Source organism: Excalfactoria chinensis, chromosome 8, assembly GCF_039878825.1.
Source record: "Excalfactoria chinensis isolate bCotChi1 chromosome 8, bCotChi1.hap2, whole genome shotgun sequence".
Lineage (NCBI taxonomy): Eukaryota > Metazoa > Chordata > Aves > Galliformes > Phasianidae > Excalfactoria > Excalfactoria chinensis.
In genome coordinates, this window is record NC_092832.1 from 14,481,743 (window position 1) to 14,497,510 (window position 15,768).

The window sequence follows — 15,768 nt, forward strand, 5'->3', positions numbered from 1 at the left end:
AGATACGGCTAACAATGCATTCCTCTTATAAACATAACATAGAAGCAGTTCATTCACTGAGCAACTGCTGCAAAGCTCCTATTGAAAAGAAGGAAGGACAACTGGGAACACCATGACTTTACACATCTCCCCACATCACTTATCTCATGAAGGTACAGTGCTTTCAGTGCTGTGGAAAGCTGCCTGTAGGCACAAGCCTCCTCATGGCATGTCTTCAAATACAAGTCTTAAACCTCCACTGATGGAAATGATACACAGAGGACCAGGCTTCTCAACACCCACTCAGAGTGCAGCAGGCACCAATGAAGTCCTGGCACCAAATCCATAACACAGAAGGTCCCATAACTAATGTTGGTCACATCCAAAGTTTGGGCCACCGTCAGAATTCTGTCACTTAATGTGGTTCCTTATGCTACTCACCACAGCTCCTTGGTTTCACCCAGCAGATGCCTGGTCAGACAGCAGTAGTGGGCCACCTTCAGCCCCAGGCTCCCACACATGTGCCCAAAGGCAGCAGCAGGGACTAGCTGTCCTGCTGTTCTCAGCCAGTCCTACCCTAGTCAAACATAGTAAGTTTCTGCACAAAACCTTCTAGAAACACATCCTGTTATCAGAGGCACTAAGTGCCTTGGGCTTCAATGCCTACCGCTAAAAGTGTGGATTTTCAGCAAATCTGGATGATAGGAAATCTGTGTTCAACCATTCCAATTCAAGTGTCTTAACTGCATGTACCACACGCTGCTGCATCGGATGATTAATCACTCAGATGGCAATTTCCCCAATTACAACTAAAGGGAGGTGACTCTTTAATAATACATCCCCTAGCCCGCTATGGTGAAGGTTAAAACATGTTTCAATACCCAATTTAGTCTGTGCACCCCTCCAGGCAATCATTGTTATGAATAGGGCTCACTGCTGCAGCATTAGAAAGGAGAGCACGATGGTCACGACTCCACAGGAACAGTGACAGGTGTCTGATACTCCCTTCACAGATGCAAATTCAACAAGCAAAGTCTTCATGTAAGCAGCAGCACAGCTCGTTTCTGTTCTTCTATAGCCTCGTGGCAAAGGCTGTGTTTGGGGAGCTCAGCAAAATGTTTCTGCAGCTCCTGGTGGGACTCTGGTCAGATGCAGTAACCAGACAGCAAGAATTCGATATAATTTATGAGGTGATCTGCTCTGCTGAGACACCAACAGTTCACAGTTCCCTCCTTCATCCCTCCTGCAAACTGGGCCTTGCTCATTTCTGGATGCAGCAGCAGCATTACGGCGTGAAGCTGCTCAGAGAGCCAAGGAGCTGCAGTAGGGATATTTTATGATGTGTAAAAACTGTGCATGCCATTCTTCAAAACCAGCACAGTGCCCCAATTGCAATCCAGTAAATATCCCTCTTCCTTATGGGTTTCTGTTACAGTAGATTTATTACTTTTGTTGTTAATAATAATAAAGGGGTACATGGGCTGTGGACAAAGTACTTTACCAAAGGCCATTGAGAGCAATCTAAGTGTTTGGCTGACATTTAGCAAATAGCTGAGGCTCAAAGAAGACAAAGATGAACACAGAATCCAGAAGCCTGAGCTCATAGAGCACAGATTTTAATTAAAGCAACGCTGATCCTGACCCTGCCCATCATTCAACATCCAAAACTCAGAAGCAGTCCACCCCGCTCCCTCTGCCTCCTGCAGCACTAACATCTGTGCATGCTCCTATGCTGGAGAGCTGCAGAGGGGTTGGTTCTGCAGCCAGAGAAAGTTATTTTCCACATGGTTTCTGAATTCTTCCTGCAGGTAACTGTGGTTGATGCCACAGCTGATGTCAAGCAATCTTGTAGCAATGGTAGTATTTGTATAAGATGGTGATGTAGGCGGAAGGCAGCCTACTGGCTCTTCCCTACTTCCCTCCTAATGTAATTAATTAAATTAGAAACCTCCTTTAATTTTATAGAACTCCACAGTAAAATATTCTTGCTCCCTCATCTATGTGGTAAAAACCTGGTTTAGATGATGGCAGTGCACATGTAGCTCTCTCTCACTGATCCCCTTATGTAGCATCCTCCTGGGACAAGAAAAATCTCTGTCTCTGAAGCGTTGGTGAAGGGCTGTGCTTCTTGGGAGGCTGTGAATACAGCAGTAGGAGGTGGACAAAGCTGAAAAGTATTTGGGATTGTCAATGTTTTATCTTTGGTCTCAAAAGATGGTGCTTCCACCACTGCTTGTTTCTACTGGATATCACCCTCAACAGAACAGATTCTGTGCTCAGATACGCAATTCCAACTTCTCCTTCCAAGTCAGTCACCCTCTCACCTCAGCATCTATTTCTTTCAAACCGACTAAGATTGTTGTGTTTCCTCTGCTTTCCATTAAACATGTTTTTTTAATAATAATAAATACAAACTGTTTGATTTTTCTAATTGAATTTCTTTTTAAAAAATAGCTCTTTTAAAACAAAAGCTGGTAAAAAAAAGAATAGAAAAGTATCTATCCCAAAGCAGAGACAGGCTGCAGAAAGAAAAGGCTATTATATTCCAGAAGTGTGGTATCTTAGCCATCTCAATAAGCAGAACACTGCTAGCTCTCATAGTGGCACTTTGAAGAAAGCTGTTACACACTGCCAACTGTTGACAGATGTGGGTGAAAGCATCTGGAGAACACTGGGGAGTCAGAGATGCTCCTGCAATTAAAGAATCATACCGCCAACCTCCTAACACGCCATTAGGGGATGCCTATCAAATACAAATAAGCAAAGAGCAGTTTCCCTTTCTAAGAATGGTCTGTCTAGAACAGGTTTCCTGCAGTAGCATTTTTTTTCTATGATTTCAGAGCATTCCTGCCTGAGGTTCAGTTGCTCTGGCTAAGAACTGCAGCAGCTATTGCTGGTTGCTCATCCAGTTTACGTTAATGACGAGTAACTTTCTCTGAGGTGGTACATGAGCAATACCATCACATGGAAGATGATGGACAAGACACAAAGAATAGGCCAAGAGTGAGCTCTGGCCCAGAGGTTGTGAGCAAGATCAAGATATCATCTCCTTACCAGATGGCAAAAAGAAGTCACCTGAGTTCTTAGGTATTTCAAGAGCTACTGCTTGTAAGGTATTGCAGAAAATTGCTAAGGAAGGAGATGGTCATAAGCTCCAAAAGCTGAGATCCTGAACATTTCTGTCTTGTAAAAACCAAACAAAACAGTCCTGACCCACAGAATTCACCCAAAGGCTAAGAAAATTCAAATGAATTCATCTTCCTCAATGAGATGAGGAGGAACTGTACCTCATAGGAAGACAGCCTGCCCTAGGCTGGTAAGCAACTACAGCACCCCAGAGATACATCTCTGAATGAAAGAACACACAGTTTAGATTCATAAAATGAATCCTGTCATATTATTATCCCAAACTGAGTTAGAAGTGAAGTGTAACAGCTTGGATCTGAGAGGCATCAATCTCACAGCTCTGATGTTTTCCAGAGAGCTACGTGCTGTGTATTATTCATAGATCATGTGGTACAAAACTGCTAACCATTAACTGAAGCTAGATGAGGTCATTTCCACACAGGATACAACCCTACAGTAATACTCTGCATTTAGAGCAAATAAAGTTTTGCAGCACAAGCTCCCTCAGAGAACATTACACGAAGAGTTTTAGATGGCTGCTTCACAGCATGCGTTGCCTGCATTAAAGCTGCTAAAATCAGCACCTCCCTCTGCCAGGAGCATCACTCCGGGATCTTATAGCCTAAACCACATCATCATCCATCTCTGATAATCTCCAAGTGCTTTACAAACCACTCCTAAAGATGATCGGTTTTTTCGATCATTGACCTTTGAAGCTACAGTCCACATACAGCCTTCCACCTGCACCAGTCTTTTCACAGCTACTAATATAGGCTCAGGAAGTGGGTGCACGGCAGTGCCTCTTCTGCACCACCCCCTGTTTTGTACTGCTTTGGAAACGAAAGATGACACCACGGTGGGAGGTGATGTACGTAGCAAGAACATCACTTCCATTAAGATTTTACACACATTAATCATCTTGTCATTTCAGAATGAATGTATCTCCCACAGACTGAAAAGCCCAACTACAGTACGAGTAAAGAGAGGCGTAGTAGAAAAGCCAAAGCCATTCTGACTGAAGGAGCTGATGTCACAGGCTGAAGACACCCCACATAAGGAAAAATGCAGTCAGTTCTAAACTGTGTTCTAAAACATTTAATGTGTGTTTTTTTTAGCACCTCACAGGTCTTGTCAGATATTTTCACTGCAAAGTGGTGTTGTATGTTGTGACAGTGCTAATACTTCCATCAACATTTACACCCCAGTTTTGAGCACGTATTTGGGCTTCTGGGTCAAGTGAGTGACATAGAATGGCCCAGCCATCACCTCAGCCACTCAGATGGAGTAAAGCAGATTTCATCCTGTTAACCATCAAGTGATTGAATTAACAAGTCAAGAAGCAAGCTCCAGGTCTGAGCTGGACAGGCAAAGCACTGAATACTGCCTATATTGTACTTCTGCCCAGCCCCAAAATATCACACAAACCTTCAAAAGAGTTTTGCTTTCATCCCAGAGCAGAAAAGTGATTGTACATTAGCATCAACAAAGTTGTCTTTCATATTTAATGGTTATCAAAGCAATTTCCTACTCAGTTCTACTTTATTTGGTCCTTCTGCACATTATCTCTAAGTGATAACCCTGAAAATGTTACTTGGAAAATAAACTCCTTTTCTTCACCTGCCCTCTCCAGAGGAGAAATGCCATTCTGTTTGCAACAAAAAGACTCATAAACCAATTCCAAGCCTTATTTGGGCCCACAGCAGCTGCTTTTAGGGATAAAGATGAGCGGTACAGCACCAGGTTCAGGGACAGTGAGATGTACACAGAAAGGATGGCAAGAATAGGAAAGTGGCCAAAGAGGACAGTATTTCTCCAGATACAGCTGACCTCATCTTCAGCTTGAGCATTTAATGTCACCTTCTCAATCTTTATCAACACTTCAGTAATTACCCTGAATTACAGCCCAAGAGTTGGAAAACCTTTCTGCACACATAGTGCTGGAACAACAGAAATGATTATGAGGAGAACATCTGTCAGCTAAGTTTAGAGCTGAAAAAGGAAACGTGGGCCCAACCAATGGCAACCCGAAAGCTTGGGTCTCAGTTCTGCTATTGTAGCCAAGCTTTGCCAGAACATGCAGCATGAGATTAAAAGGAAAGTTTGTATTTATCCCTTCATTTATGGCACTTTCTCTCTCTCTCTCTCTCTCTCTCTCTCTCTCTCTTTTCTTTTTATTTATGGCTTAATTGGAGACTGCAGGATATGGTTTTGAAATTTCCTTAGCTTCCTGTGTCGTGATGGTGTTTATCAAGATACGGATGTGAAATCAAACCAGATGAAAGAATATAAAGCAAGAAGTGAAACTGCATCTCCCCAAGTTAGTTAGTTTTATTTTCCTTCTCATCACAGACTTCCCTGCACTGCAGCACCAATCAATTGGGCTTCTTCCCTTCTAATGGCAAATACTAAGTGAAACTCAGTGGCTGGTAACTTCTTAGAGGGAAAGGAAAAGACCTCATAAAATAACAAAATAATGAGAGAAACGTTCAGGAGAAAATTCTGACTGATTTACAGGGCATGCAAATGTAAAGGACTGAAAAATGAAGGATAGTAATTATGAGAATACTGCTGATATCTTGAGCATTTCCCTCGTTATTGCTATTCTGGCACTGATAGCACTTCACTGCTGGGGATGAGGTGGGCACCTCACTGGCAACCTGCACCCTAAGATGGGAGGGGTGCAGCTCTCATCACTTCTCTGCTTTTCAAAACAAAATGGGGATGGAGAGGTAATGAAAATAAGACCATCCTGTTGATGGAAATGGAATGACCACGGAGATAATGGCAAACAGATGATGCGCATACCACAGTTTGCATCTAAGTAGGAAACAGCAGGTTAAGAAAAGGGAGTTAAAAGTGAAGCCACTTCAACACTCTGCTTCAACTCAAGCACAGCTTCTTTAAAAACCTGACAAGCTTTTAAAACTAAGTATTACGTGAAATCTCACACTGATGAACGTCTGAGCTCTACAGAAGCTCAAGAAGAACAGGCTCTCTGGAATCACAGAATATCCCAGGTTGGAAGGGACCCACAAGGATCATCAAATCCAATTCCTGGCACAATACAGGACCACCCAAACCTCAGACCCTATGTGTGAGTGTTGTCCAGTGGCTCCAGGAGCTCTGGCAGCTCAGGGCTGTGCTAACTGCCTTGTGGAGGCTGTTCCATGCCCACTGCTCTCTGGGGCAGAACCTTTCATCCAACCTGACTCCTGTGTCGCAGCTTTGTGCTATTCCTTTGGGCTCTAAAAGTAACAGTGAAAGGTCAGCAGCACTTCGTGGTCAACCCAAGTATGAATTAAGGCAAAACTTGGGGACGGAAAGTTCAAAAATGGTACTGTGGGCAGAAAAATGCACTTCACGTTGTCCCTTCTATCAGGAAGTTGATATGAAAATAATGTTAAAGCATACAGTATAGTCACGTGCATTTTCTTCTGGCAGTTATTTTTTTACTTGGCACATCTGTCATTTTAAGCTTCTACTTTTCAGTTTTGCAGAAACAATGAAGGTATTATGATTACCCTGGGAAACTACTGCAAGTGTTTTATGACACAAGGAACAGACTAACAAATGCTGACAGCTTAATTGTGTAGCGCTGTGCCAGAGATCTGTGTCTTCTCTGTATGTGGAATTATCTCTATCAAGAGTCATTAACAAATATTATTACTCTATGCTACATTTTACTATGGACTCTGTATTTGCTGGCATAGAAGAAGCCTCTTCAGCAATGAGCATTTCTCTATATTTAGAGACCTCCCCTGAACATTATCTTTCTATATGCATATTCAAGTCATTTAACTAATTTTACTCACCCTTCCATTTCCAACCACCAAAAAGCTCGCAAACCAGCAAATATGCCCCTTACAATGTTTCATATCCTTCGCCTTAGGTAATAAACTCAGTGAGAAAGAAATCACGGCATTTCAGAGCTGCACACAACATTCTATAATGCAGCCCACTGATGTCTTCACTTACAAAGGTATTGGTAAAGACTGGAAAGTTTGGAGGGAAGGAAGCTTTTGATGGAGCTTTTGTAAAGTAATTTTGAGATAATGGGCAGGATTAGATAGTGGCACCTCTGCACTGATTGTGCAAGTATCCTATTAACCTTCTTCATTCCTAGAAGAAAAAAGTTTAAGAGAAGGGTCATACACAAAAATGATGAAGCCAAGTTTTAGAACTCATTTGACTTAAGCTCAGTCAAAAAAGGGTACTGATTGCAAGCACAGATTATGTGAAGTTTGCCAGGTCTGGTACCCCAATAACTGCAGCTCTCACTGCACCCTTCCCTACCAACCCCACTAACCACCAAGGGCCTCTGGCCCCCCAGCATGAGCTCCAGGCCCCCACATCTCTTTATCAGCTGTTCCAATGACACTGGGGCTCCTTCCCTGCCTTCTGGCACTCAGGATCCCAGCACACACCCAACAGAGAACAGCCTTACCCTGGAAAAGTGTTACAAGTGGTGCTCTGTAAAAAGGCAGCACAGACTAAGTCATGACCGAGTCAAAATGATATCAAATGTGGGGATTAGCTGGGCTCACCACCCTCCTGTCTGCACCTCACTGCTGCTTTTATCTCCTTTTTCCTCCCTTGCTTGTTCCTCTTCGATCCACTATGGCCTTTCCCTTTTCCAACCTTTGATCCTTCCCCCAAACACCCCATAACAAATCTCACACGTTCCCAGCCTCCTGGATGACACCCCATGATATACTTTAAACAATCCCCAAGAGCTCTTTCCCTGCATCCCACAGCAAGTCCTGTGCACATTCAGGCAAAGGAAGCCTGGGTGGGCTGCACACTGGCAACATGAGCTGGGCCTCCTCCTCTGTGCCCCTCGGCCCTTCAGGGTCCTGCTGTTGCTCCCTAGGTGTTGCTGCTTTCAGCAAGGAGCCCTGAATCACACCGCTTCACAGCTTAAAGTCCCCACAGCATTTGACCCCCTCTGCAAACCCCAAGGCATCACAAAAGCTCTTTGCAGAAAAGCAGCTGCCCACACGAATCATGGAACTTGGATGAATTCTGTGCTCAGGTTAATCTATCTGTCAACCCTCGGAATCAGGCTAATGAACAGAATATCTGTGTACACATCCTGTCCACCTAGAACAATTTCAGCACTGTTATAGATCCAGTTCTGGTTGGGTTAGGTGCATTTTAAAGCTTGTTTAATTTATTTTACCTAAGCCGTACTCCAAAAATGGTGCAAAGCATCAACTCATTCCATCAAAAATGAAGGAAAACATGGTCTCATTGAACTGCAAATCATTATCAATTAGTAGAAAAGAAAGCTGAACACAACAGGAAATTTGAAGGGGAAGAAAAAGCCCACAGCACATGCATCTGACTCATACATGTGAGCAGCAATCGCTAAATCCAACTGCTTTTGTAATTATGAGAGCATATTAACAGAGCTCTTCTGACCATGAGCTCTGACCAGAAAACCCAGAAATGCAGGATGGACAAGTTATTTAAAAGGAGAAACACAGAAAGGAGTCAATGGCTGAATCCCAGGGCAGCTCCTATGACAAAACCTCATGCTGATTCACTTGAGGTTTGTATTCAGAAAGAAGCAGCATTTAATTCTGCCTCCTGGGAGAACGATTTTAACTAAAAACTCCCCTGAATTTTTGGCTGAAACCTGCTGCGATACATTCCATTCCAGATCTCCTAGAGCTATTTTATAGAAAAGACAGAAAGGCACCTTCTGATCAGACATTACATCTGCTTTTCACCTACCCTTGCCAAATCTGCCCTGGCAGGTGAGAGAAGTTACAGAGTGCTGCCTTGGCCGCTGCTCCTCATCCCACTAAATTCTATTGCACAGTCAAACACAGTCAGGGTTACTGAGGTCAGCGATCATTTTTCTGTTGACAGCACTTAGGTTTCTAGCAGGTGGGACGAGTCCAAGAAATCAAGAAAATACTGGGTCCCGTTTCCTTAGCCAGAAAAACCTATTCAAGTTCACCAGTGAAATGGTAGGTCTTAATCCAAACCGTCTTTATCTCCCAGCCTGTTGAGAAGAAATAGTGTGACAAGGAAGGATGAGTGTTGATAAAGGTACTCCAGTGTCACTTTGGTTGGATAATAACTTAGACCATAGGAAAAGCTGAGAGGGACTAATCCTGGAACAGATGCATAAATGAGCAGCAGCCGAGCCACATGAAATATAATAAAACACAGACTCGAAGTCACTGGAGATGGAAAAGACCTGTGAGGTCACTGAGTCTCAGCTTTTGCCAATTCAGAATTGTCCCCTGGAGTGATGTGCTGAACTTTAAGGGGAAAAAAAAAGTCCCAAAACAAGGCTGCCAAAAGCTTTGTCAAGCCTGTTACACTTGTTCCAGAAGAGGGAAATAAAAAACTCCAATCTCATGAAGAGGATTCAAGTCATGGAAGACTGAGAGTGCCAGGAAAACTTGATTATATCCCCATCTCCTTACCAAGCCCTGGTGAGGAAAAAAAGGGGTGGCTTTCCAAAGTCCAGAGCGCTTTCTATATGACCACAGCTGAAATCAGGCTAATCAGAACTGTAAATCACAGAGGCAGGCTTTGCCTTTGGGGCACATCAGGGGAATGTGGGCTCCTCTGCCAGCTGTGCAGGGTGTATTCATTGAGACTACAGACTTGAAATATTTGGAAGTGCCAGATGGTGTGCTCCTTCAAAACCGATGCCTCTAGCCTATGCTAATCTACTCATGAAACAGTCTGTGTAGTCTCCATGTTTGGTATTTGCTTACCGCCTTGTTTTAGCCCTCAGTTTCCCCACACCTACACGGATTTGCATTGGAGTTGCTCTGCATGGTTTGTACAAGGCTGGCAGTGCTGGAAAGGCTTGCTGTGGTCCTCCAGCTTCAGCATGAGAATGGCAGAGGGGGCCCAGAGCGTGCCAGGAGAGCATACACCAACTGGTGAGTGCAGGGACTGGCAGTCCTGCACGTCCTGCAAAAGCAGTGCCTGCTACCACCCACCATCAAGCACTGTGCAAAGTACTGAGCATCCTACAGGACTGCCTCTAAGTACAGTAATGTGTGTTTTCATCTTGGGAATGCAGTCTTAAAGGGGACCAGGGATATCTTTGGCAGTAGACATGAGAAAATAGACGACAATTGTGAAGAATCCTGGGAAGACAGTGCGAAACAACTGTCTGAGGGGAATAGGGTGAAGCTGATGACCAGGAAACAAAAGTGATGCCTAAAAACAACATAGGAAACCAGATGGGACTTGAAACCAATACTACAGGAATACAAGAGCCTGGACACCAATAGGTCAGCTCAACAAAAAAAGAGAGTAATCACATTAAACCAATGATCTGAAAAACAGAAAAGTATTTCTTTTTTTGAAGGTTCCAACTCACAAATGCTCTTCCAGTTGAACAGAAACAATGTTACTCCTATAATCCTAGCAAGTCACAAGTTGTTTTGCTTCAGACAATGCATAGAAAGCTTCTAGCCCAATGTAATCAGAAAGTGAGATTTAGAACTTATCTTTGTGCAAACAATGTACACCATGCCTTACACACAACTCAGGTCCCTCTTACAAGGCTTTGCCATGGCTGAGGGCTTGAACTGCAATCTCAGCACCCAGCAAAGCCAGAACATTTTTGATCACTGATGATGTATGTAAAAGCCATCACAGAACGCACTGTGAGACGACATTCTCACGTCATTTTACAGACAGGGTCCAGGAGATCAGTGCTACACTTGTCAAGCTTGCAAACACAGGTGAGAATTTAACATACTGTGTTTAGAAGGCATGTCTTATGACTTTGCACCAAGATACTGGTTTTGCACGAACTGAATGTCACTTTCAAAGCAACTCCCATGTCTTCTGTTTGAGCTTCCTACAGTGCAGCTCAAACCCAACCTAACTCAGCCCCTGGCATAGCTAGAAAAAGGGTATGTTAACGCATTCCTTGAGGCACTGAAAACTGAACGTCTTTCATACGTCATTTTCACAAAGTTTTTTTCCTTTTTGTTTTCTTTTTTACTACAACAGCTATTTAAATCTCTCCCAGGGTAGAAAAGGTGCAGGAAGAATTCCTTTTTGCACTCACCATAGTTTGAGTGTCTCACGCAGTCACTCAGCACCGCACTGAACTGCTTCTGGGCTTCTGGCTCCTGGAAGCAATAGTAGCTGTGTCGGGCAAATGGCTGCCAGAGGTACACTGGGAACTCCCTTGGTAGCTGAACAAAGGCTTGAGCAGTCTCCTTCCCACACAACCCTAGAACAGAACACATTTCAACTTAAAATGTGCTGAATTTTGGGGGGTTGGATTTTCTTCCCTTCTGTGGCCCCTTGTTCTGCATTCAAGGCAGACATAAATCACATACTTTTGGCAATATAATATAAATATTTTACTGGGTTGTAACTCATTTCCATGGCAAATGAGTGAGTTCCTGGACAACTCTGGTCTCTTCCACACAGAGACCGTAAAGGGTCTTCCACATGGAAACAAACTGTATTAAATTGTGAAGGAATAGCAGTACTTTCCCTTTGCCCAAGGTTTTCATACAGAACTGCAACGCAACCTTAGGGACTGTCAGTTCAAGCCCTAGTGGTGAATTAAAAAACTCACAAAGTAAAGGTCCCTTCTGACACTGAGGGTTCTATGATGATGATCTGTGGCTGCACCCTGACCTGAATCACTGTGTACAAGGGATGCTCTATAACATCAATCTCTTCTCAGTGCTGTGCATCCAAACACAAAAGAGGTTCATCTTGGTGAGTCTTCTCTTCTGCATCGCACAAAAGGGCAGAAAGGTTGCAAAAGAGCAACTGAGCCAATCCTTGCAGAGGGAGAGCCATGGGAAGCCAGAAGTGGCCCTGGGCTGCACCATGTTGCTCATCCCCAATTCCTCTGGAGCTGAGATGACACAGAGGATACCTCCAAGCAACGCTGCTCCATGCCAGACTCTGACCATCCTACACCAGCAGTACTGTCTTGAGAAAGGGGAAATCAGGGACGCTTCCCAGAAGTCATAACTTTTAAGTAATATGAGACAGGACTTCAGAAAAACACACAAAAAAGCCATCCAAAAAGAAAAAAAAAAAAAAAAAAAAAAAAAAAAAGCTATTTTCTCATTTCTCCTTATCCTTTTTCAAACTTGACTCTACACCACATAGAGATTAAGCTCCTTAAGCCCTGAACTTTCCTTGTCTTCAGGGACTCGGGAGGGGGCAACCCTGCAACTTCTGTTGCAGAAACAACAAACCCAGAAACAGTAACCTTCCTGTCGTCTCTGTGGGATACACTATCAGCTGTGAATCAACACAGGCAGCTGGTATCTAAAAATGGAAACAAATAAACCAGGCATATTAACAAAGCTGGAAACAATAGCGGTGTAGTTCCTGCCCCATTTCTGCACAGCTTCCAAAGGGTTTGTGTAGGGATACTGGAAAAATACAGAGCCAGCATTTCTCTGGACGTTTTAGTTCATGGCATCTTTCATGTATGTCTACTCTGGGATTAAGTTTTGACTTTGAAAACACGCTGCTTGCATCTTCTGTAAGCTTAAAGCCTAGCCTCAAAGTCTGCCCAGATGTGGTTTCTGTAAGGAAAAGAGCCTGAGGTTTGGCACTTTAACTTTTACCAAGGCTTACCAACAGGATCTGGAAAATGTTTATCAGACAGCAAATTGTAATCTTCTTCTAAAGTCAGTACTTTGCCTCCCGCAGGAACAATATGATGTTTAGGGCTGAGTCCTTTCTGGTAGGCCTGGAAAATCATGACAGGGAGTAAAAACTGAGATTTAAGGAGAGGGAAAGCATAAACTATGTTATTTACAAAGCTAATGCACACATTCCTTAAATGAAAAGGTTTTTGTCAGGCTGAATTTCAGATATATTCACTGGACATGTCAAGTCTCAAACATTTAGTGAAGTAAAAATGGTACATAGAAAAGATCATTCAAAGCTCATCAGCCCCAGTGAAGAGTCAGGGACAGAAGAGAGGAGCCAATAAAAGGTACTTCAGCAGACCCTCTGGTATCCCTGTGAAGTTTCCAGCCAAGGCTGCAAGGCTGGAGCAGCCTTCCTGGGATATTTCATCTATTGCTTTAAGAAAGGCACTTAGAGCAACAAATTCCTCAGATCTCGGTCTCTTGGGGAGCGCTGAAGAACACAACAGGAGGAAACATTTACCTCTTTGGTCTCAAAGCAATCCACAGTGTAGTCATTTTTGATAACAACGTATCTGTCCTTCCACTTCTTCACATCCTCGGCAAAATGCAACAACTCTGTTTCATACAAGACGGTCCCAGCTTCTGACTTGGGCTACAAAGAAAATTTTCTAGATTTGAAATGATTCCGGATCATTTTGAAACTTTATTTATACATTTCTGTAAGATTGCTATGAGGCTTTTTGAGCCTACAAACACAACTGGGAGCAAAACATGTCTGTTTGAATTGGACGGATCCAACAGAAGTAACCAGATTCTTGCAGCTTGTGCTGAAGAGGCAGCAGAGAAGCTCTGCCTTTTAACACCACTTCCGAATTTCCAAGGCAGAGACATTCAGAAGGGGAAATGGGCACAACCTGGAACACAGGAAGTTCCATACAAGCACATGAGAAAGAACTTCTTTACCATGAAGGTGACTGGAACAGGCTGCCAAGAGAGTTGGTGGAGTCTCATTCCAGGAGTTATTCAAAACCCATCTGGATCTTTTCCTGTGCAGCCTACTGTAAGGAGCTTCCATTATCAGGGGTGTTGGACTTGATAATCTCCAGAGGCCCCTTCCAACCCTTATGGAATCTGTGATTCTGTGATCTTTCAGTTGATATGCTGAATATAAGATGACATTATCTCTTACTTTCCACTATGTAAGAAAAATATTTTGTTGGGCAGGTTTTGTTATGAAATAGTCGGTTTCAACACTTCTTTGTAACACTTTTGCAGACATGATCTTATAAATGGCATACATTTTTTTGGAAAGATGTTGCTTTTCTATTACACCACCTTCTACTCCCAGCTACATTGCTTTCCTCTGTACATTTCAAGAGCATCAGAAATCCATGATTTTAAACGCAGCCAAAAAAAATTAGACTTGTATTTTCATAGAACCATCACTTGGCTTGGGTTAGAAGGGACCTTTAAGATCATCTAGTTCTAACCCCCTGCCCGCTGAGACACCTCCCACCAGAGGGCTCATAGCCCCATCCAACCTGGCCTTGAGCGCTTCCAGGGAGGGGCATCCACAGCCTCAACTGAGCAACTTGTTCCAGGTCTCACCATCCTCACAGTAAAGAATTTCTTCCTAATATCTAGTCTAAATGTACCCTCTACCAGTTGAAGTTATTTCCCCTCATCCTGTAATGGATATGCCTTTATAAAAAGTCCATCCCCAAATAATTTTCATTATATTAAAGCACTGTGGTTTTATATATGAAAACATCTAAGTAACTTTATAAGTATTTTGGGCTTGATTTTTAGAAGCTCTGAGTACCTGTATTGCCTATTAACTTTACTTAAGGGCATCCAACACCAGGATAAACAAGAAAACCAACTCCAGCTGGTAGCTGATATACTTCCACTTCATGTTTTTCATGTATTTCAACTACTAAATGGCTTGTTTAAATAGTTTTAACATTAATTATTTCATGATGGAGAGCAAAGCTGTAGGCAGCTTCAGGCTGGGGCCAGGCTTACGTGTCTTCTTACCCTGGTTTTCAGGAACTGGGACTGGGAATTGCGGTGCTGCTCCAGTTCATCCTGCACATGCTTGCAGAAAGCCACAGCGTACTGGTGTTTGTAGTGTGGGCCGAAGTTTTTGATGATAGCCTCTGTTTTTCCTGAAGGAGAAATAAAGATCAATTATACTTCACGTACACTAGCTCAGAAGCTGTAACACAGAACCAAAGAAGGTTTTACCACCAACTCATAATATTGCCCAATTGCACCCATGGCCACTTGTTGCCTAGCAGGTCAGGGAGCCCTCATGGATGCATTCAGCTGCTATGATAACACAAGTACAAATTTTTCTCATTCCAGAAGCAACAGAATTGGGCAAAACATAACCCAAGTACATTACCTTTAAAAAAGACATTCTCTGCCTCTCCCACAGACATACTGCCATGGAGCAGTGGATGCCTGCAAGCTGATAAAGCTTAATGGAGAAACATAATCACAAGTGCTAGTGGGTAGTGTTTACATACTGGACAGCGTTTAGACACGCTAGCCAATTTTACCACATAATCAGATTTTAAATCTGACTCAAAACTCTTGCTATTGATGTTTTCTAGGCTTGGGCACAGAAGTCCCTTCTTTGTTTTACTGTAAACAGACACTTAGCCACACTGTGTGAAACCCTCGTCTTGTATTGTCTTACTATGATGGAGATCTCATCAGTAGCAGTAACAGCAATAAACACATTGAGGGTCTCATTTCTGGGAATCTTACAGCAATTTACAAGTAATTAAAGAGCAAAGAAATAATAATGTTTTACAAACAGGAAAGCAAAGCAAGAAGTTAAAGCTGTGTGTTCATATGCAAACAAAGGGTGTGCAGCACCACAAAAATCAGAACTTGGCCTATGACTGAGATTTCTGGAAGAGCAGAAATGTTGCTATTCACTTAAAAATAAAAGTCCCCTGGTAAGTCAGACAGCAGCATCTCTCAGCTTGATGACCGCACTGACAGCACAGTGCATTCCAGGTACGTCAGCAAA

General features: G+C 43.1%; 1 protein-coding gene across 1 annotated transcript in view; it reads right to left on the reverse strand.

Moving 5' to 3' along the window:
- The window catches only part of NIBAN1 (niban apoptosis regulator 1), a 51,211-nt gene that overhangs the window by 14,709 nt on the left and 20,734 nt on the right, over positions 1-15,768 (reverse strand). Inside the window, exons 2-5 of the mRNA XM_072343200.1 lie at positions 14,763-14,893; positions 13,246-13,377; positions 12,706-12,820; positions 11,159-11,326 (exon numbers count right to left, since the gene is read on the reverse strand). Coding sequence (XP_072199301.1) covers positions 11,159-11,326; positions 12,706-12,820; positions 13,246-13,377; positions 14,763-14,893 — 546 coding nt within the window. The remainder of the gene's footprint in view (positions 1-11,158; positions 11,327-12,705; positions 12,821-13,245; positions 13,378-14,762; positions 14,894-15,768) is intronic.